The sequence below is a fragment of the Pocillopora damicornis genome, chromosome 1, assembly GCF_964200805.1.
Source record: "Pocillopora damicornis chromosome 1, jaPocDami1.2, whole genome shotgun sequence".
Lineage (NCBI taxonomy): Eukaryota > Metazoa > Cnidaria > Anthozoa > Scleractinia > Pocilloporidae > Pocillopora > Pocillopora damicornis.
This window is the reverse complement of record NC_142670.1, coordinates 58,646-81,659: the sequence shown is the minus strand read 5'-3', so window position 1 is coordinate 81,659 and position 23,014 is coordinate 58,646. Positions and strand designations below refer to the sequence as shown.

General features: G+C 35.9%; 1 protein-coding gene across 1 annotated transcript; it reads right to left on the bottom strand.

Moving 5' to 3' along the window:
• Nucleotides 1-252: 252 nt before the first annotated feature.
• On the bottom strand, nt 253-22,719 carry LOC113669395 (structural maintenance of chromosomes flexible hinge domain-containing protein 1). Its single transcript, XM_089206110.1, has 55 exons — nt 22,446-22,719; nt 22,252-22,330; nt 21,911-22,072; nt 21,236-21,318; nt 20,656-20,786; nt 20,467-20,560; nt 19,850-19,969; nt 19,549-19,712; nt 19,321-19,417; nt 18,641-18,851; nt 18,395-18,518; nt 18,250-18,306; nt 17,836-17,959; nt 17,681-17,752; nt 17,454-17,579; nt 16,903-17,016; nt 16,717-16,823; nt 16,109-16,191; nt 15,150-15,251; nt 14,083-14,169; nt 13,851-13,967; nt 13,215-13,282; nt 13,024-13,100; nt 12,098-12,197; nt 11,792-11,864; nt 11,037-11,176; nt 10,439-10,573; nt 10,186-10,351; nt 9,805-9,872; nt 9,624-9,686; nt 9,431-9,513; nt 9,123-9,249; nt 8,769-8,849; nt 8,523-8,627; nt 7,947-8,000; nt 7,532-7,657; nt 7,356-7,435; nt 7,043-7,114; nt 6,868-6,953; nt 6,607-6,728; nt 6,327-6,388; nt 6,105-6,192; nt 5,821-5,952; nt 4,921-5,206; nt 4,606-4,707; nt 4,375-4,460; nt 4,128-4,250; nt 3,384-3,485; nt 2,905-2,993; nt 2,705-2,811; nt 2,353-2,423; nt 2,204-2,267; nt 1,711-1,818; nt 1,536-1,597; nt 253-1,442 (listed from the first exon to the last, which is right to left on the bottom strand). The coding sequence occupies exons 1-55, from the start codon at nt 22,602-22,604 to the stop codon at nt 1,083-1,085; spliced, it is 6,081 nt and encodes a 2,026-aa protein (XP_089062236.1). The 5' UTR covers nt 22,605-22,719; the 3' UTR covers nt 253-1,082.
• Between the last annotated feature and the right edge of the window lie 295 nt (nt 22,720-23,014).

Below are 23,014 nucleotides of genomic sequence, written 5' to 3'. Positions count from 1 at the left end.
AAATATTGATTCTTATTTTCATAATAAGCAATAAATAGAGTGCCATGAGGAGAATGCTTGAGACTGACTTGCAGAACCAGCTATTCTCAAGTTTCTTTCTATCTTAACATCATAAATACTTTCACCAGTGGACTGTCTTTCATTGCCCAGTTAAGAAATGGCAAACTTACAGGTAGCCATCCTCTTAAATGAAAAATGGCCATCTAAATCTCCAACAGGCACTTTCTAGAGAGAAAAAGGTACCACTACAGCTACATAAAGTTCCGTTTAATGTTTGTTGCTGTTTAAGCCTCATACATTTTATCATAATAAAATTCTCCATACTGTTGTTTTAAGAGTTACAAATATGAATGCAATTAGGTGAAAAGCACCAAAAACAAAATGTATTAACCCATCTGATCAGTGAGCAGCATCACTGTCTTATTTGGTTAAGTGCTAACCAAGGAACTGCAACTCAAAAACAAGTGATTGCATCTCACAGAGTGAGAAAAACACTGCTCCAAATCGTAGTAATAAATATTGGGTTGACAACATAAAAAGTATATTTAACTCAGATCTACTAAATTTCAAGGCAACTATCCTCATATGCATTCTCATAAATATTGAAATTAAGTTCATAGAGGGTACATGGTATAAGTTAACATGATGTACATCAAACTGGAATCATTATTATTTTCATTCAGAACAAGTCTAAAACAATTAAAGACTACGGGCTCGGGTTGTTCAAAGGGCAAAGAATGCTGTTTAATGGATAAATGTTGGTGCAATGCACTGCACTATCCATTGGATTGAAATGTATCCAGAGGATAGGGTTATCCATCCTTTGAACAACCGGGTCCAAGTGTACATGTGACTGGTGACTGACGCAAGAAGGCGGAAGTTATCGAACAATCATGTATGGGTAGATTTATGTGGTGTGCTCGCGTTTAAAACAAATTGCATCTAAGTTATGACTGGATTTCTGAATTTGCACAATTTTGTTTGTGTAGGACAAATTAGTTGCGCTGAAATAAAACGTTTTAAATTAGAATGGCAATTTCAAAGAAAAAATCAAGAAGCTAATAACAATGCAAAGTCTTTTTTCATCGCCGTGTCCGCTTACTGACACGGATGTCTTCGGTAGCAACGGGAGCGCCTCGTCTTGTTCGCGGAGAACTCGTATTTGCAGAGGTGTTATTTGTTCCATTTACAACTGAATTCAACAAAGTTGGAGACGCAGAGGCAGCTGCTGCAGCTCGCGCGCCTGCGCGACGAGATGTAGCAGTCCTTGCTGGTGGTGTGCTGAGCTCTGTGAGTAACATAGTGGCAGGACTTGGAGGCATATTATACTGTGTTGGTGTCATACCAAGGCGCTCTTCAATCATGCGCAGTTGAGTTTCTGCCTCTCTACACTCGCGATGCTTGACTTTCATCTCCTCAGTTTGTCCGTGCTGTAGCTGTAGCTATGGTAACAAAATTAAATTTGTATTAGCACTGCTGCTAGCACAGGAATCATACGAGGCGAATACCCTTTTTACGACGTGTACCAAACTTACGGAAAGTTCCTCTTTGGCTTGAGCATGTTTCAGAACGGCTTGTTTAAATTGCTGTAGTTGTTCTGCAAGCATACAAAATACACAAATAACACACCACATGAAAGTGTTGGGTAGTGGGCATTCCTTTCTCACCTAAGATATTAAACAAATGACTAACCTGCCCAGAATTACTCACCGATTTGTGTTGTAAATGAATGAAAAGCAAGGGGAAGTGGTGCAGCAAATACAGCGCCACGCATTCTCTCTAACGGAGGAGCTTTATTCTGAAGACCACCAAACTTCCCTAAACAAAGAAGACAAAGTTGTCAATAGTCTTTTCTTAGCCTAATCTAATCTATCGCTCTGACGAAGGGCTAACGCTCGAAACGTCAGCTTTTTTACCCTTTACGGCGGCTAATTTACGTTTTCAACTCAGTTGTTAACACTAAATTACCTGCTATACTCTCCCACCGACGCAGCACCACAGTACTTTACAAACTTACCACTTTACTCTTGTGCTAAAGAGCTGTATTTGGCAACAGATCAGAGAACAGCTACTCAACGGATGAAAATTTTCTAGTAACATGACGTTGTATGAAAAAATCCTTTGCTTTACTTGGAGGTAAGCTTAGGGTTGGGGTTAGATCACTACTTTAATTGGTATATTCTGTCTAGTAGCTGTAGCTTACCATTACTCCTGATACGATCCCCACTCCTCGTCAAAATTGTTGGACAGTGAGTGTACTTCACAACCTTCCATACAATGATGTAAACAGTAAGAAAAGAGTTAGAGTTAACTTAAAGTGTTAGCACTGCACACATCTCCCATGCTACTCACCTCCTGTCTGTATTTATTTGCACAATCCAGATCATCGAGGATCAAAGTGTCGCCAAGCAACATACCAAACACTAGAAGGTAAAAGAGTTACTTCAACTGAGGGCACCTCCATTTGTGAATTCAGAGGTTTTTAACTTTCTAGCAGTTTTCCTCAAAATACAACTATCATCACATACATTTATTTCATAGTAAAGGGAGAATGGCTTACGAAAAATGAGCAAATAACATTTTCCAATTAAACTCGTAGTGCTGTATTCATGAGCAGAGACGTTAAGAGGAACCCTCAGTTGCCATTAATATAATTTTTCTAATTTTAAATGATTAAACACTGTTACTAGGTGTCCTTGTTTACCGAGTTTGCAGTTGTCTCCTTCTGCAGGGAATAGCAGCATATCTCGAGCATAAACTGGGTTCCCTGTGGGAGTGTAGTTATTTGAACCTCGTACATGTGGCAGCGGTCTGTAAGAAAACCAGTGATCACAGAATAAGCAATGAAGATAAGTGACTGGTAAACGATAAAAAATCATATTAAGCGTTGAAGCTGTAGCTCACCTGTTCCATTCTGGTAAACTTCGTCTGAATATGGAATCTAAGGGAAGAACCTGCTGCTGACCATTTGAATCACGATACACTTGCTTGGCCTGAAACAGTCCATACAGTTACAAGCTAGAGATATCGTGCGCTAATCAACAATTTGTACAACTTACAGCAAATTCAACATACAGTATACTGATGATGTGTATTTCAAGTTGCTATTTTTTCCAACTAGGACGTAGACTCTATGAGATATCTTTCTTTTCTTGAAGCACCAAGTTGCTTACTCTATCTTCAAACAAGACTGATTCAACATTGCTGATCCTTGCAATATATAATGAGTCAGACAAATAATTATGAACCTTGCCTATAACAACTGGTTATCACTTGCTCAGTAGTGGTGAAGCTTCTGACTAATGCATTTTGAGGTTCGATTGCTTTGGAAGAGCCAGATAACAAGTGTTTAACACCTTTATTGCAGTTTGAGTTGAACAAACCTTTTCAGTGGTAAGAGTGACAACACAGTCCATATCAGAAGCCATGTGCCATGACAAAACCCGTGCTACATCATCATCCACTACTTGAGCTAAATGAGCGACCTGTAGAGGGGGGCACAATAATAAATTGTAACAAAAACTTCTGCTAAATAAATGACCTGTTGAGGGGGACACAGTACTAAATCGTAACAAAACCTTCTGCTAAATGAGCAACCTGTATAGGGGGACACAGTAATAAATTGTAACAAAAACTTCTGCTAAATAAATGACCTGTTGAGGGGGACACAGTACTAAATTGTAACCAAACCTTCTGCTAAATGAACAACCTGTATAGGGGGACACAGTACTAAATTGTAACCTAACCTTCTGCTAAATAAGCGACCTGTAGAGGGGAGCACAGTACTAAATCGTAACAAAACCTTCTGCTAAATGAGCCACCTGTATAAAGGGGCAGAGTACCAAATTGTAACAAAACCTTCTGCTAAATGAATAACCTGTATAGGGGGGCACAGTACTAAATTGTAACCAAACCTTCTGCTAAATAGAACCCTTTCTTGTTTATCACACAAACTGCGCTAAGTTACTGAGGAACCAACAACCATCCTGATTTCAAGTCAGTGACAAAAGAAGGTCTAGCAAAGATTTTCTCTTATGAACATGTTGAAGTGAAAGTCAAACCATAGATATCACAAAGGTGTAAGATTACAGAGTCTCAAAAGTATGTTATTTGCCAGTTCAACAAACCTTTCCCAGGATGCCTGAGTCTCCTCGTGGTCCTGGATGTAAAAGACATTGTCTCCGCGGAGTGCTGGCAATCTGATCTCGCTTCCTGGAGAAATCATTTATAGCTGACGTCACAGCTGCAGGCTAAAAATACACAAATATAATTATTAATCAATGCGATTAAGTTTGCATGAGGGAACAGAAGGCATGGAGCCAAATTTAACAAAACAAAATTTAAATGCAAGAAGAGAAGGGTCTTTTCTCTCACTGTTGCCAAGGTACTGGCTGGAATGTTCTGCTTTCTAAGTTCTCCTCTAATCTTTTGTTCATGTAAGGATGCTTCATGTACTGAAACTGAATTTGACATGCTATTTTTAGTGTATATACATATAAAAAATTAACATAAAATACTCTTAAGTATCAACAGAATAGATCGTTGTTAACACCTGGATATGAAAATCTATAAATGGACCATTAACCAAATCCAACTAATTCTAACCTTGCATCTCATTGATAAGTTGCCGTGTAGTTTCAAACAGAAGACGGTCTAGTTCGGTATGTTTCAAATAAGTGATCTCTCTTTTCAGCTGTGAGCCCTTTGCTGTTGTTTCCTGACATCTTCAAAATATAATACAACAAACAAAAAGTTCCCTTTAATTCGGATCTTCAACACTTTGAGTACAACACACTCACTAAGGTAACCAAATAAAATTCAAGAATGGGCAAACTAACTCAAATGTTTCCTTGCCGGAGAAAGACAACAGTTGTTTCAAATTCTAATAACTTCATACAATGCAGACTAGAAAGAACTCACCATTGTAAAACAAGAAAGCAAGAGTAAATGGTGGAATAGGATGAGGAGAGGCATTAGCTGGGATCTGAGTCTCAAAGTTAAGCAGGTATTCTTGTCCATCTTTGCCCGCAGTGTTTTCTTGTATAAGTAAGTTCTGGACATTGGCCGTGCCCTTGAGGAGGGGTACTTCCATGCGGTACACATTCCCAGCTAGGGCAGGGATCTCGTCGATGCCTTCAGATGGAGTGCTCACTGTAATAACAACTTTACCCCGGATATTCTCACCAGTTAGGTTATCAAATTTGTCCTGAAAACAATGTTAAGAGCACTTTAACATGAACAATTTAGTATCAGAAGGCAATCATCCTCCATGTACAGCATGGTAATTTTTGGTTGTGCATTTGATAATGTAGTGTTATCCTTCAGAAAAATACTTAAAAGCCAAACTCCAACAAAACTAATTAAACCCATACAAGAGACAGAAATAAATATATAAATAACAATGCACAAAGGGCAAAAAAAAACAAACAAACTCAAGCCCATCAAGTTTAAAGCAGCCATTTTAAACTGATTTCCAGCATAATATAAGATCAACTCAAATATCATGAGATGATCCTAAAACAAACTAGACACTTGGTGCAAACAGATCTAATGAAGTAAATGCAGACATGGGATCATAGGATTTGAGCTTATCAAATAATTTTAACCAGTGCAGAAAGTTAAAATTGAAAGCACAAAGTTGAATTTCAATAGATATTATAAAAAAGATAACTATATGTTTTTATAGTGCCATTTAGAATTATAATTAGGACTCAGTCAATGGAAAAGTTATCCTCTCTTATTCAATCCAAAATGCAATTGAAATTATTTTTGAATAAAACTCATACAAATGATTGCAAGGGAAAAGTTCATGAAGCTGACCTTAAGCTGTAATTTGAGTGTCTTCACCAGTGTTCGGCTGTTAGTCCTCTGAGTGTTGGAAACAGTTGGTGTTGCTGGAATGGATTCTGGTTCAAGTTTCACAGGCTGACCAGGCATTGCTGTAAACGTGATCTGTAAATATATGATGCATTATCACCCTACTTTACAGAGTTGTTTATTTTAACCAGAAAGTGAAAGTGACATGCCATTGTTTGTATAAAATTCTGGCTTAAATTTGAATCCTCATCACAATTTATGTTCCACAAAATAGTACATCCACTTACTGGTTTACTTGAGAGGGTGACAACTCCTACTGATCCAAACTGTATCACCATACAATATGGTCCAGACACATCAGGCACCTTCAGGTCTCTACAGGATCAACACAGACATGGTCAGTGATGTAAGAATGATTAAAGTGCATTGCAAACCTCTCATAAAAGCACTGAGGAAAACGGATGTAAAATGTGTCAAATAAAACCACTTAACTTGAGCAAATAACAAACCTGAAGTAGAATTCGCCTTCTTTATCTGAGTTTTTTCTTTTTGATGGATACAAAGTTGTAGCCTTGAAAATAAAAACTATCAATACAACTGAAGGAGAATAAACAGGATCATGCAATAACCCAAATAACACAAAGTTGACCTATCCCAAACTTCCCGGACCTGTTAAAATAACCAAAAAATCCTCTGTCATGATGACCTTTTTCTTGAGTTTCAAATGTCTTTGAAAGAGCCCTCCACAGCACATAACTAATTCTCGTAGAAGTACTTAGACCATCTTACCCGAGGTGGGGGTTTGTCAGATACTGGACCATCCTTTGTGTGCCAAATCTTCAAAACAATATCTTTAGCACTTGCTGCTTTCATAACAGCTTCATCCTCTCCTACAACATGAGCTGAAACAACTGAAAGAACAAATGCACACCTTCATTACCATTCTTAAGTTTAAAAAACTAGAAGACCTAACAGTTATAAATTTAGAAAGGAAAATTAAGATAAATAAAGATCAAAACTCTATTTCGAAGAAATAGGTTCATAACTAACCTGGTAACAGTTCTCCAACCACACATGGAGCTTTGGAGTCAAATGTCACAGTGAGTTTAACAGCTTTGGATGGGTCTGGCTCCACTCTGAAGAAAAAAAAAAAAGGAAAAATAACAAAGTACATCAAAAAACTGATACAAACAAGATTGAATCACTTCCTTTGGGCTTAACTTACCTAATATTCACTGTTGGTGCATCTAAAGCTGTTCTTCCCAAGAGAGCTTTGATTCGTATTCCATACATCCCCCTGAAGAACAAATGTTAATTTTTCATTGATGATCAAGATGTATTTTGTGAAGAGAAAGTCATGAGAATTCATTTGTCAAGTACAGTTCATCTCACAGATGTCCTTCTCTGAATGCCTGGCTCACATTGGGTTAGATATTGCAGGATTATATCAAGTTCTACTCTTTTCACTTAATGTTATGTCTGTATGTGATGAAAAATTAAGAATGGACCACAGTAGTCTGTCTCATTGTGCCACATACCTTACTGCACTAACAGTGAGAAGACCAAAGGAAGCTTGACCTTTGTCATCTGTCTTCTGAACAGCAGGTGTTGGAGTCAACTATGTACAAATAAAAAATAAAACATTTACATTTGGATTTAGTTGAAGTATTATCATGGTTGCTATGTGTTAACCATTTCTATTTCAGATTCTCACCTTAAGTCCTCTGTCACAGTTCAGGACCACCTTAACATTGGGCTCATCTGAAGGGTTTCCAAGGTTATCACATAACTGCACTTTGAGTGGGACTGGCATTCTAGTGTCATTATAAACTGACAGTGGCTGCCATGAAATCATACACAATAGACAAGTTGAAATTTTAAATGTCAGTATTGAAAACTAGTAAATGACTTCAAAGCTAAATTATGATAATTTAAACTTGGAAAGAGACTTCCCAATCAACAGCTAACAATTCAAGCATTTTCCTGACACAGTAAATGGTTCATGTGGATGACTTTAATGACAACATCGTCATCACAGTTTAACAAATGTTAATAGAGGAACATAATTTAATTTGTTTTCATCTCTAACACAACAAAAGTATATATAAGATTAAAAGAATTCTTAGCACCTCTGAATGGTTAATATCCAGAATCTTGAGTCTGGCAGGGGGACCTGCTGTAACCTGTGAAAAGCAATCACAACAAACAAACATCACAAAACACAAAACAATTTGGCTTCATCAACTGAGATGAATGTAAAGTATAGACACTGTAGAGATTTTTAAGCTGCTGTTTCAAGGGTTAGCCCTTGGCTAGAGCAAATGACGAAGGGGTAATGCTCAAAATGTCAGGTTAGAAGCTCTTTCCAGTGGCTAATGTACACTATCAACTCAGGTGATAAAACCAAATTATATTGTCTAATACTCCCCCTCACTGAAGCAGCACCTCAGTTTCTCTAGAAACTTACCCCCTTTAATCAAAAGACACAGTTAATTATAACTATAAGAGATATCAAAAAGTCTTGGATCTTCCCCATGGCAGTGATGTCATGTTTCCAAAGAAACTATACCTAATAAAGAAAAGTTTGAACTTTACTTTGATAATCAACTATTTGAATCTAACTTTTAGTTACATGACTGTGCATTAAAAAAAAAAAAAACCAAGAAAGGTGCCCATGTGAATGGTTTTGATTTAACTGTAGCTACCTCAACTCTTTGATAACATTTAATTTCCTTCCATGTAATGGACAGTTCTCTGTGTCCAAGGGGGCCATTTTCAAACTGAATGTTCTTGATTACTATATTACCATCCTACAGAAAAATGTTAATATTAAATTAGCCACCCAGTAACACAAAAAAATGAAGGAGAGTGTAAACAGATTGATGACTTTACAGCCTGAAGTGGAATAACAGTTAAATAAGAGCTTAAAATAAAAGCCAACAGACACTTACAGCAGTGAATCCTAATTGTACTTCACTTTCTTTTAATCCATCTGAGGAAACATGGAACTCTGGTAACACGTTATTTGGTAACTACAAATAAATGTGTAATCAAATAATTAACTACACTCATAATTCTATTTATTTAATTAATTAATTTTTTTAATTAAAGTATGAACTAAAATACAGTAATTAAGGGTATCTACAAGGTAGGTCATCTATTGAATAAAATTACATCATCTAATGTAATTGATTTCTTCATCACTAATTTTGTCCTTAACTGGATCTTCTTGATATAAACAACTTAAGGAATTTGAGGGAGCCAGTAGTGATAGGTTTGCAGTGTCTTTGCACAAATCTTCTTACCTTGCCTGTTTTGTTGCCATGTTTGTCAGTTGCTGACAGGATGATATCAGATGATAATGGTTCCCCTAATCTGAGGCGTGGCTCATCACATAAACACTTGAGGATGCTTGGCACATCAGCCAGTGGTCTGACAAAGTATGACCAGAAATAAGAGGTATTTATCATTAAAAGATGACCAACATGTAAAATGGTTTGCCTGTGCCCTTAATTTTGTGAATAGAACACTGAAGATGAATCTTGATTACTTTAGAAACAAGAAAACATTCCCTTAACAAATGTGTGGCTAAAAAACTATAAAAACTGCTTACTTGATTGTGAAAGAAAACTCAAGCCCTGCTCCACCAGTCATGCTAACTTGACAATACTTTGGTTCATCACAAGAAAAAGGTGCCTGTCATGGAACAGAGAGAACACAACATATTGTAAAAAAGCTTCACCTCTGAAAAACCAAACTTATCATAATTAAATCATAATTAATTGCTCATAGCAAAGATACTGTACCTTAATGTCTGGAAGAATTCCTTGTTTGATGAGATCTTTAGAGACTTTAGGAGTCCAGTTCACCTACAAATATATCAAAGAAACATTATTGAATGATTCAAATTTATTATCAAGACAATAACACATGTATTCCTCAGGTCAAAATCAATCCAACCTCACCCAGCCCTTTTTTCCCACCTACCTTAAACCTGCTTGCTAATGAGTAGTCAATGGTAACCTCTCTCTGACCTTCATCCAGAATTCTAAAACCTGTCAATGTGTAAAGAACACAATAAATCACAAGCCTTGTAAAATGAAATGCTTGCCACATGAATTTGTACTTATTTCAGCTGTAGTTGTTCTCAGCCTCTAGTCGTCTGCCACATGATGTTAGTATTTATAGAAGTGTTCTTCATGTAGCTGATTTCCACTTTTTAACCCTGACAAAACTTTCAGCAGCACACATTTCATGCAATTAATGACTGAAATTTGATATATTTTGATTAGGATTGTGTTGCATAGGCTCATTGACACGAAATAGGACTAACTCAACAAACTATGATGATGGTGACAGAGTACATACTTAATCCAGTCAACATGTGTCCTACTACACATGGCAACTCTTGTCCATCCTCTACTTTCTTCTTTAGTTTGCCATCAACTGGTTCATGAAACACTTCCAGTTTTGCTGCTTTACTGCTGGGTGTCACCACAATATTCTTTTCCACAGCAGGTACTTCCTTGTGATGCTAGTAACATGTAAATGTTATAAGTGGTTTAAGTAAAACTGTAGTGTAGTTGATTCAAAGAGACAGAAATGCAACATTATAACAAACCTGTAGCTCAATCTTGGCTTTGAGTTTTGAACTTTTGGTGATTTGCTTTAGACTGATATCAGGACCTGTTAATGTTACTTTCCCTGAAGAGCTACAGTCTCCAATGTATGTGGGTAGACCTGGTGTGCCTGTGAGCTGAAACAGAGGTTGTAAAAGACAAATTAGTCAATACTTTAATTGTGTATGGAAACTTCAGAACACTCCCAATGGGCCTCTACTGTTAAAAGCTCAATCATTTCACCACATTACCCAGATACATAAACAAGGTTACACTTCTCTGAACACTGTTGGCAGAGCAAGCATGAAGATCATACAAAGTAATCTTCAACATGGAAAACTGGAGCATGGTCAGCCTGCTCAAACATACATTAGAAGACAATAGAGGATACAAATTTCAGTAAAGACCAGCCACCAAAAGCTATTGAACGTCATGAATTATGGAGATATTCTGTGTTGGAAGTTTGAGCAAGGTGGGCATGGTACACATTTAGGCATATGAGACATAATCAGAAATGTTTTCTACATTTTTTGTATAAAATTTGAAAAACTATATACCACAGTTTGAAACACACAACTAATAATTTGGTTAAAATAGTACCTTGCAGACAACATTAAGTCTAGGCTGAACTGTAAGGTTGCCAGCTTTATCTTGGACTTGCACTTGCAACTGAAGAGAGCTGTTGTTTTCAACTGTGATGTCATCACTGTCAGGAGTAACTACTAATGATTCAGGAGGACCTGTGCGATACATAATGCTCTGGTTAGCAACTGTCACCTAACTGAGAAAATACAGACTACTATGGCCACTGTAGTGTTTATGGAAACAACAAAAATTACAAAATAATAAAGAAGTCCACTTGAAAACCATGATTTCAGTTTTAAGTCAAATTGTCATGAGGTTTTCAGTCTCAAGGGTACACTCTCAAATGGAACTTTGCACCTCCATTAAAGCTAGCATCATTGAATAATTCACAAGCTGTTTGGCAGTCACTGTTTTACAACAGACTCAAGCTGTTTTGTAAAAATTGCTTTACGAGCATTTAAACACACAATCCACTATCTTTTTTCCTTCCACAGATCTAATCGGCATCAACAGTTGCCTTGAATGGGTTCTTGTGGTCAAGTTGCAGGGATTGGGTGTTGGCATACTATCTGGGGATTACTACTGACCTAACCTAAAGACTCTGAACACCTCAAGCACCCACCTTCCATTCACATAAGGCAGCAGAAATATATATCATAACTGACCACAGGTTTGAGTAACATAGGCCATTACTAATATCAGAGCTAAAGCAAATTCATCTCTACCACATATTCATCATTACACTTCTCATCCAGCAAATATTTATTCACCTGGTAGTAACCTGATTTTCAAGCTCTGTGAACCTTCTTCAAGACCCGGCAGGGTGATCTTTAGATTGAAGTCCTTCATCAATAATGAAAGAAAATTATTTCCATCTAGTTATTATTTTGTAGGCCAGACAGCATTTTGATAACAGCTCACCTTAAATTTGAGACTATAGATAGTTTCATCAGTGAAAAACATAAAATCAGTATGTATCAAGCCAACTGAGCAAGGTTTGAAATTCAAAGAGAGAAATTGTTAGGTGCTTTGTTGATACATCAACTGATGCAAAAACAATGTAAATCACCTCTCACCTTGCCTGCATGTGACGGAACAGAGCCTAAGGCAATTACACCTTTGACAATCAGGCTGTTTCCTTTCACTGATGTCCCTTGATGAGCAAGTTCCAGACCACTGCCAAACAAAAATATTCTGTTTTAACCACATTACCCATTGGTCTGGACAAGACTAAGGTTAACTTAACCATTCTTTTTTTTAATCCAGAAGCTAGTGCCAGCTAGTAACAAACTCATTCCCACAGATAGGAAAAACATCATCACAACATCAATTAATTCAATCTCACAATCTAAACCTGCTTGGAATAAGCCTTGAATACACCACTTAACTTGAGAAACAATTAGTGGCATTTTTTGTCAAAACTGAAGACACTTGAGATTCAGCAAGTGGTTAGAGTTTGGTGAGAGGAAAAAGGTTCTTGTCAGAATCAAGGATGATCTCTATATCAAAGTTTCCTACAGAAAATGGTGAATCTTTGACAGGGCTCCAAGTTCAACTTTTTTCAAAGCTGCCATATGGTGACCTTAAATCATGATATGGCTGCCAAAAGTCTCTAGAAAAATACACCCAATACATCATTACAACTTGTACTAAGTCATTAGCCACACAGTAAATCATAGGACTGAGCAGTATGGGTGGCATTTGATTTGGAGACTCACACAGCTTCTCAAGGCCTCACAATTTGGCAGCCAAGGAGGAAGAAGCAACTTTTTGATGAAAATGAAACTTTTAAGTGACTTCCCTTTGACTTCAGACCATGTCAAAGAAAGTTACCAAGATATTTTAACTTGCTATATGACTGCCAAACACAGCCAATGGGTAACTTACTGTGCACAACAAATTTAGTTGCCAAATTTTTCCTAATCATCCCTTGCAACCAAAATCATGATAGCTTGGAATACTATGGTGTTTCAGTGACATGTTGTTGAGCAGAAGTTCTTACCTTGCATTTAAAATTGGAGACAACTCCTCTGTTAATTTGGACGGGTTATTAAATTCATCCAACAAATTGAGGGGAATCTTAAGTATGAAAGAAGAGTAATTAGAAAAAGGTTACAGCTGCCATATCAAAATGTCCAACCATATTAAATTTCATCCTGAGTGAAACCAAATTAGTCGAAAATGTTTCCATACCTGGAAAGGTACTCCAACTCTAAGAGGTGTCTCCAACATTCCAACTGTAAATTTATTTGGGTGAGCCTCTAAAAAATAATATTAATAAGCAAAAGAGCCATATTAGCAAAAGCAATATGATTCTGGACTAAATGCTGGTATGGCAAGGCTGGAAAGGCACTGCTGAGATGAATGAGAATATAACTACAAACAATAATTAATCTAAAATAGTGCTTTTGTCATGCTTTGCCATTCTACTACAGCAAAGGAAAAACCCAAAAACAAATTGCTTGACAGGCATTTAATTGGCCTAAGCAGTAGTTTATTGCTGACAGCTCAATTCACAAATGTTAGAAACTAACAATTAAGTTCCCAACAAAGACACCATCAAACATGCCTTTGTTGTAGTTGAGACTGCAGTCACAGAAAGGCATGGCCATTTTCAAGAAGTAAAAATATTTCTCAAAATCATACAAGCAAAACCTTATTTCTTTTTTCTTTAAATTTAAAAGCATAGGTCCAGCTCTAATATCTTTGAGTTAAACTCTGGCAGCCACACACTATGGAGTTTTTTAACTCCTAGGTTCAAAGGTTAACCAATTAATCTTGCTATACTTCAGGTTAGAGAACAAGAAAGAAGAAAGAGAGCCACTTCACCTGTTACAGTGAACTTGATTCGGTGACAAGGAAGACTCTTGATTGAAGAACCAGCTGAAGTGTCACCCAACAACACTTGAAGTTGGAGAGTATGAGGACCTAAATGTGTAATATTCTCTGCAAGAACAAGTAATCATAATTGATATTTCAGTGACTACTAGTAATATATTATTGAACATCTGGAGATACTGTACTCTAGAATCAGTGATAAAGATAAAAAAGATGTTAGTACCCATTTTTCTGAACCAGTAAGGCCAGTTCTTTCCTCCATGTTGGCAGACATGGTTGGTTATCACTTTATCACCATCTTTGTCATTACCTATGAGTCAAAAGAAGATTTTGTGAATGATAATTAAAACAAAAGATATGTCTTGTTCACATAATTATTTGCTTGCTCCTTTTTTTTCGCTTAAACATGTAACAAAATGGTAACAACCAGTGCAAGGGAACATAAAAGGGGCAGACCATTGAAAAGTTGAAGAACAGGGTTCATACCCTTTTTTAGTAACAAATCTTAAGGACTTTTCTGGTACTTTTCCAGTACTATTCCTAGAATTTTCCAGGACCCATATTGATTCTTCCAGGTCACCAAATTTCAGCTTAAAACCTTTCATTCCCAAGATTTTAAAAAATCAATTCTACTTACAGTATTAACACATTTCTAATAACATAAACTATGAAAACTTTATTACTTGAGTTAAGAACCTGCAGTCTTTTTACTGGACTTTCTAGTCCTGGAAAATGTCAAAATAAAGTTCCAGGACTTTCCAGGTTTTCCAGGACCCCTATGAATACTGGAAGGCCCTAAACATCTCCTTGGAAGATGAAATAGACCTGGCAAGGAAAAAACAGAGTGGTGAAGGCTCATAGCCCAATGTTTCCCACTGCCAGGGAAAAGGAGAACTAATTTTGATTGAAATGGACCAAGCAGCTTGCTCTCCGTCTCCCTACAGAACCATACCAATATTATGAAAAGTACTTCTCTATCTGTGGCTTAGCAAGACAATAAATCTATTTTTTGACTTGGCAAGACATCATAGCTTAACCCTTTTACTCACAAGATCTCAATAGTAATTCTCCTTACTGTCTGTTATACAAGTCTTGTAATGTTAGTTTTGTTAATTTGGTCTTGGATCAACTAATAATCCCCTGACTGATATTTGTATTAGTTCTCACCACTTGTCTGCATGATATTGTATTTATATTGTAAGGAGAAGTTCTGTCTTGGTCACTCATGGGAGTTAAAGGGTTAAGCTAATATATCTGACCTTGAGGCAGTCACTCAGCATAGTTACATACCATGCCAGATGACCTTTAGTTCAACCAACAATCTTCTCCTGTCACCAGGCACTTTGTTGACTGATTCTCCTCTACCATTGTGAATATCAACCCTAATAGCACCTGTCCAAATGATGACAAAAAAGTGTTTTAAAAATTTCCAACACATAACTACTGCACTTGTACACTTGAGGTGGATAAAGCTGGAGGCCTCTCTCTATGAGACTGAACTATTTTCAAAACATTAAAAAAAACAGAAAGGTCAAATGTTTAAAGACTTATCAAGACTGATTTTGTAAAAAGAAACATACTCCAAATACCATATGATCTGAATATCTCTACCATAAAAAAAAACACAAGAAATTGTGACATACTCAAGTAGTAAAGGGGGTAAGATTCTAAAGAAACTGTGGTGCTGCCTTGGTGGGAGAGTATGGCAGGTAATTTAGTGTTAACGACTGAGTTGAAAACGTAAATTGGCCACTGTAAAGGATAAAAAAAGCTGACATTTTGCTTTGCAAAACATCAGCTTTTTTTACCCTTTACAAAACTCAAGTAGTAAACTAGTTATCCAATATACTTTTTTTCACCTTCTCTTGGAGAACTGTTTGAACAGTTAGAAGCACAGAAAATATATTTCTTAATCAAATTATGTTTTCAAGTTATAACTAGAGTAACAGCTGTTGGTAGACTGCACATTACAGTTGTACATACAAATTCATTACACTACTTGTATGAAGTAGCTTATAGAGTGGTGGTGTCTAGAGTCAAATTCTTTGGCATAATTGGGGGGGGGGGGGGAGTTAGGAGAAGTTTTAGAAATTTTAAAGAATTCAGCAAGAAGCAAATTATTGTAAACCCTACTTGAGCAAAATTCTCTCTTGAGATTGATTATGGTACATGATGACTGATTCATGTTTTCCTGAGGGCAGCGTTCATACCTATGATGATTCACTCTGTTATCAGAACAATGTTCATACCTATGGTGGTTCCAGCTGGTATCTTAGAGTTAGGTTCAAGTTTGTCGCTCTCTGGCCACTCTAACACCAGTTTACTTGGTAACCTTAAATGAAACATTGTGTCAAGATGTTGCAGAGTTTTATAATAACATGCTCAAGAAAAATATTTTGTCGAAACCTCTAAATCTGCCAATTATTTTGTATACTTAATGGTCACAGAGATGGGGAACTATAGATGATTGATACATAGGTTTAAATATGTTCCCAAATTTGCATGGTCAAAGTGCTTCACTTTTCCAGCACTATTTTGCATCTGCCCACTGAGGATAACACAACAAAGATCCAATTAACACTAAAAGTTTTTTCCAGGGGGACAGCCAAGCAGAGATTAGGTTCTATTCCACAAAGAATAAGTAATATGAGCCTCAGATTTTCTATACAAAGAAAACAATGAACATCACTGTGAAGATTTCATCAAAGTAATGCATGCAAAATTCAGATCAAATGTTCATCTTCATTGTTAAGAGCACTCTCTAGAAGTTTGTGAAAAAGTTCTCATGGTGATTTTGAAGTGTTGCAGGTAAAATTTTTCATGGTAAAGAGAAAGAGTTATTTGTTTTGAGTCTTACTTTGCTTCTTCCTCATCAATAAACTTTTTGATCAAGGCAGGGTTCAGCATTCGATCTAGCTTTGCCAGTGAGAAGAACTTGGTGTCACCATACAAAGAAACTGGCTCCTGTTGAGGAACACAGACAGTGTCATATCGTATGTTATTAAGCATGACTCACAATATTGAACATTTAAACAGTACAAACCTGCACTATTTCCATTTCTCCTCCAGTAGCAAATACATCTCCATCATGATCACCAAAAAGAAGAAATCTCTTTACTGTCCCACAAATCAAAGGTAGTGTTCTTTGTGTCCTTATCTAGTCAAGAAAAAAATTTGAAAAATATTATTTCTACCTACTTTTATTACATTGAAAAATCCTTTTGACCTGAAGGTACCTAGTAGCTAGAGTACAACAACAAAGAACAAATTGTAAATTATGTTTTTGAAAAAAGGCCTGTGTTTGGTGGCTCCTTCCTGGTATTTTTCTCAGTGGAGGAGAGCTGAACACAAGCCAATAGTAGTCGAACAAAAGTCTGGAAGAACCTGGTGTAAAATATGTGTCCTCCAGATCTATGAAAACACTTTTGAAATTTTTTAAGTGATGATAGCAGGACATGTTTATTACATGTATATTTTATGGTAACCATAATTTGTTTCTTTCTTATTGTTAGGAAGTGCATTAAATAGAGTTACTGTATGAGCAGGGATATCTTATTCTTGTGTAAAAATTCAGGTCTTTAGCATGGTACTCACCAGCTGTCCAACTTTAAAGATCTTTCCATCCCACTCAATAGAATTAAAAACACACCAAGGACTCTGGTTTCGCTTCTGTGGCAGGTCAGGACGTTTTATTTGACCTTGAAACCCTAAGAACTTGACCTAAATTTAACAATTAGAGGTCAGTGGATTTAAAACAAGATATATAAATTAAAAAAACAACAACAACATACGAATAAATAAGAGATGCTTTTCTTATGTACCTGTTTGTCATGATTTTCATGACATTCTCTGACCCAATCATAAAATGCTCGTGAAATGTTGACTCTTTGCTCCTTAAAACAGAAATGTAGCAACGATTTCATCAACAAGTGACTGTTATTATATCAAAATTATTTTAACTTCATCTATAATATACCTGTCCTAGAATGACCCTGCTGAAAATGGTGTTCTTGTCTTTAATTTTGACCTCTAAATCCATAAATGTCAGTTTGTTTGTGCTGACTTGAAATGCATCATTTGTCCACAAACAACCGGAAAATCTGCAAAGTTGATGAAAACTTTTAAGTTTTATATAATATTAAAATATTTGGATATTTGGATTGGATCATTACTAAATATACAATTCTGAAGACAGACACAAAACAGAAAAAACAAGAAATTGTATTGAATTTCAGAAGTTTTAATCTTTATGATAGTAGTATTCCAATTGCATTTGCATGCTTGATATTTTTTCACATCCTAGCACCATGACAGTGATCTCAATACTTGGTTTTAGAATCTGCAATTCATTAAATAGTCTAGAGAACATAAAATCTTGTAAGATACTCACCTGTGATAACATTCCAAGGGAATTGTCCACTTCTTTGGAGGCTGGCACCATTCAAGACTAACCAAGATAATAAAATAAAGGCATCAGAAGAGTAACTGCTTTGTCACTTTATGACAGCTAATCAAATTGTTAATGGCAAACTTACACATCAATGTTAGTATATGGAATGAGCCTTCCATTCCAGTAACACTCAAATATTGGACGGCTTCCTCTCGGTGCTCTGCTGTCCTTTTCCAATGGATCAGCCAGTTCTTCAGCATTGTCAACAACTGTTTAGGGAATGATACAGACTAAGCTTAAATTTGATAGAGGGATATTGGTATCAGTTAGAGGTAAACAACTGAAGATAACGGTATCAAAATATTGATGGGTCTTCACTGGCAAATTTTACCTGGAATTTCTCCTTCAAGAGTTGGGTATGTTTCTCTGTCATAAAGGAATGGATGATAGCGCAGCACACCTTCTACCACTCCTCCTGATTCAGCACGAGCACGGAATTCAAACACAGAAGCTGCTGTCCTTATGTACTGGGTCTGCATGTCATCATCAATATCTCGTAGTTGCATTCTCTTGGCCTGTTTACCTCTTTCAATCAGAGAAACCTATAATGAATGGTATCAAGCTCTGATCAATGTCTTCCTCTAAACTGCTATATTCTAACAGCCTTAATTACTTGTTCCAATATATGTTAACTTCAAATTTTTCCATTGTTCAGTATTATTTATTTTTTTGAACAAATACATCTTTTATATCATAAATAAATGCAAATAACAACATAGTAAGTTTAAAACTTTATTAAGTGAACTGTAACCCAATGTATGTTTCTGTTCAGTTTGCTTTTGCACGGTTACAGGATTTTGATTTAATTCCACTTTGTTATTTCAAGTTATAATAACATGAGCAAGGCTGGAAAAGACAGTCCATTACAGGATCTCAGTCTGTATCAAACAATGATCTGTTACTCTCATAATAGATTAAAATGTATTTCAAGTAAAATGGTTTACTTAGTCCAACACCATGGTTTAAAAAGAGCAACTGTTAAAAATAAGAAACATTCCCAAACAAACTTACATGAATATCAATATTCCTGAAAGGACTTGCAGTGGTTCCTCTTCCAACAGGCTTCTCATTTCCACGGGGACCATGAATGTAGTAGTGATATATGTGCCTTTAGAATATTATAGACATGACAAGATTCACCATGTGATCATGAGATGAAAACTGTGCAAGCTAAAGCAGTAGAATCAGATATAACTTATATCCCAACCATTTAATTATCCATTAAAATATTTTACTTACGCCAGTTGTCTGCACCACTGTTTGAAATGTGTCTTCAAATAAAGAATATGTTCTGGAGCTATTCCTGTAATAACTACTGCAGTGAAACTCTCCTTCTGAACCTCTTCCTCTACTAATTTCTTCACACTTTCTTCATCTTCTGGAATGTGTTGGTGATCTCCAGCCTACAAGAATTTTATTTCACAATATCATATTAATTCATGCTTTTAAGAGCAAATGGTTAGTCCTCTTTCAGTATTTTACTGATATAATTTAACATTTTTCAGTATGAGAGCTTTTGAATTATTTCTGTTTAACTTACCCTCCTGTTGAGAATGGCTCCCCCATAGATGGACTGTTTCTTTTTTTCTCTTCTCTCAAATTCAGCTTGCGAAATACAAAGTTCATGAATATCACTGCAGTCTCTGGATTTAGTAATCATCTGAAAAACAAAATTTTTATATCCTGAGGATGTGAGGTAACAAGAAAGTACAAACCAATAGTCACCTTCAACACCTGTTATCAAATGTCTATGGGATGGAAACTGCTAAGTATGTAGATTACAGTTGTCTTGTGTATTTAAGAGAAAAAGTACAGTTCAATGTTTTAAAAAATAAATCACTAGTACCTATTATCACTTATCAATAGTTGTACTAATTCAACAGTAGCATTAATTTCAATTATTCAACAATAACAAGAATTATCATCCTTGATTATCTAGGAAACTACATTTCACATAATCAACTTGCTTTCATATCTCAAGGTATCATAGCAATCATTGCAGAAATGCCTGGTTTAGTTTAGTTTAGTTTAGTTGTTGTGACCTGACCCACTGCACTCATTCCAAGATATGAAGTAATTTTAAGCCTAACATAACATTTGTATCTCTGTTATCACATCAACAATGACAACATTGTAGTAAAATGATCAAGTACATACCCTTGTGGCATCTCCAATAAAGAATATGGCTTGTTTTCCACCAACACCAAAGTAAGAAATATCACTGTTTAAAGACCTTGGCACATCTCCTACACTGTGATATCAAAGATTTACAATGTTCATGTTACAATATCCAAAGGTATTGGTGATTGAAACTGAAGTGAGCTTTGTATTGAATTGTTCACTTACACCTTCTTTCCAGTCTGGCGATTGAACTTTGACAGCCTGTAAATAGCCCAGTTGTTGAGTTCTTTTGATGTCATGCCAGCTCCATTATCAAGGACACACACTACAGCTTTTCCAACGGAATCATCAAACATCTAGAAAAGAAAAAAAGTATAGGGAATACATGTCTGTATCATTAAACCATTCTAAGAGAAAATAAAGTGAGAAATTAACAAATACATCCCAAGTTGCTGTGTGTCTATTACCCAATAGATTACTGATGATATCAAAATATGGTAAGAGGATAAAAGGGGCATGTGAGGCACTGTTGAGTGTGTCACTGATGTGAAAGCAAGAAATGATATGAATTAAAAACAAGTGAATTGCCTGAGGTGCCAGAAAATGCTAGTCACCTAGTATTTGTATTGGTTTTGCATCTTATTGTGTAATAAAGCATCATGAAAGCAAGCAAGGATCACTATTAAAATCAAATAGAAAATTAAAAAAAACATAAAAAAAGATTACACAGTTGTACAGCATGGTGGAACTTGAGACAACTTTAAAACATATTTTTTATAATCATACTAGAAGCCAAAAGCCATACCAATCTAATTTCAATTTCTCTGGATCCATCATTTTCTGCAGTAGCTGCCATAGCATTGTCTACAAGTTCAGCAAAGGCAAATGCTGAAATAAAGGCAAACAACACGTTAAGTCCAGAATACCATTGGTATCTCAAACTCATTTACCAATGTCTTTTTCTCAAATAAAAAGACAAAACAAAAAAAATATAAAAGAAAAACATTTACATTTCATCACATTTGGCCAAAAAAAAAGAAATTCTTAAATCATGAGCTAAAGATCGCTAGATTGTAAAGAACTAAGGGGTAAAATTTCCGCACAGCCCCATACTATTGTAAAACAAATCTGTTTTCTCAACGGCAATGTATTGTTTTTGTCATTGTTTTCTCTATCCAAGACCCTAACCAATTTTACCAACGAAGGTAACAGTAATTGCTTAGGGTCAGGGTCAGTGTTTGGACTCTGCCTGTACTATAATTGTGATCATCATTATTATCAAAATTATTGCGGTTAGTATCATTATTATTATCATTATACTTGATAAAAACAATAATTACATTTATGAAAGATATTATGAGAAAAATGTGAGTCGCATTGAAGGTAGAGTCATTCCCTAACCCTGACTGAAAGAATAGAAAAGGAGTTTTTTATATATTCTACAGTTGCTAATTAAATAATACAATTTGATTATACTTACGTAATGGGTTTTGTCCTTCGCTAGCATAATATTCATACATGCCACTTTTGACCAAAGTGTCATAATGAGGGATATATTCCACCTTCTCCTCCGTTGGAGCACTCAGTTCTTGGTTGGACGATGTCAAGATATACAGTGTTTCATTACCATCAACCAACTCTTCTGTCAAATGTCAAAAGTTTGCGGAAAGAGGTATGAACAAATGTCAGGTTACATTTTAAAAATTGATCTTACAGCAAGATGCAACGGCACCAAGTTCCTCTAAAAACGAGTTCAAAAAGAAAGTTGAATTTACTTCTGAAACACATAATCATCATTTAAGATGTTTAGTGTTGCCATACCATAAGTCCTGTCATCCAGGATTTCCTGTCGATTTGTTGTCACTATCACAAATGTTTCGTTTTCTGGGATATTGAAAGCCTGTAAAATAAATTTACATCTTTTAAATAGTAACAGGTTACCTGTAATTAAAATGACTTTCAACAACAATAGAACACTTTCAAAAAACTTCAAGAGTTCAACAACTTTAACTTACCACTCGGGTCTTTTCTTTGAAAGTGTTAAAATTGAATATGCCGCCTAACTGGATCTTCTCTTCCGGCCTGCTGCCAGCTCTACGATCATAAATAAAAACGGCTGCATCCTCGTCGCTTTGCTCAGAAGATGAAGTATCGTCTTTATTTGACGATTTCATTTCCTCGCCGGAAAAACTCACACAAGGACAATAATTTCAGTGCAAACTTCGTGCTCACGAGAGCTCCACGCTTCCAAAACACTGCCGAAGAGTTTATTCTAATATAACGATTTTTGTAATTGGAAGAACGATCTATATCCAAATTTGGAGGCTGTTTATCCAATCAGAGCATGCCTAATAAGAGGTTAGCGCGAACAGGTCCCGGATAAGAAAGCGTGACAAAAAGGTTTCGAAGTTTTCTTTATTTAGGTTAAATAATGAAATGATGAAAAGAGCCATGAAGTCAATGTTTTTTTAACTTTTCAGCTCGAATTTTATGTTAATCTGAATAAGAACTTTGATACAAAGTAAAGTAAATTTATTGTGTAGATTATATATATTACTGCTAACTTGAGAAAAAAATAATGCTG

Coding starts and splice junctions, on each gene's coding strand:
- LOC113669395 (XM_089206110.1), bottom strand. CDS start 22,604: ATGAAATCGTCAAATAAAGACGATACTTCATCTTCTGAGCAAAGCGAC. Junction 16,824..16,902: donor GAGAAATGGAAATAGTGCAG/GTTTGTACTGTT, acceptor GTTCCTCAACAG/GAGCCAGTTTCTTTGTATGG. Junction 8,001..8,522: donor AATGTTATCAAAGAGTTGAG/GTAGCTACAGTT, acceptor TGCTTTTCACAG/GTTACAGCAGGTCCCCCTGC.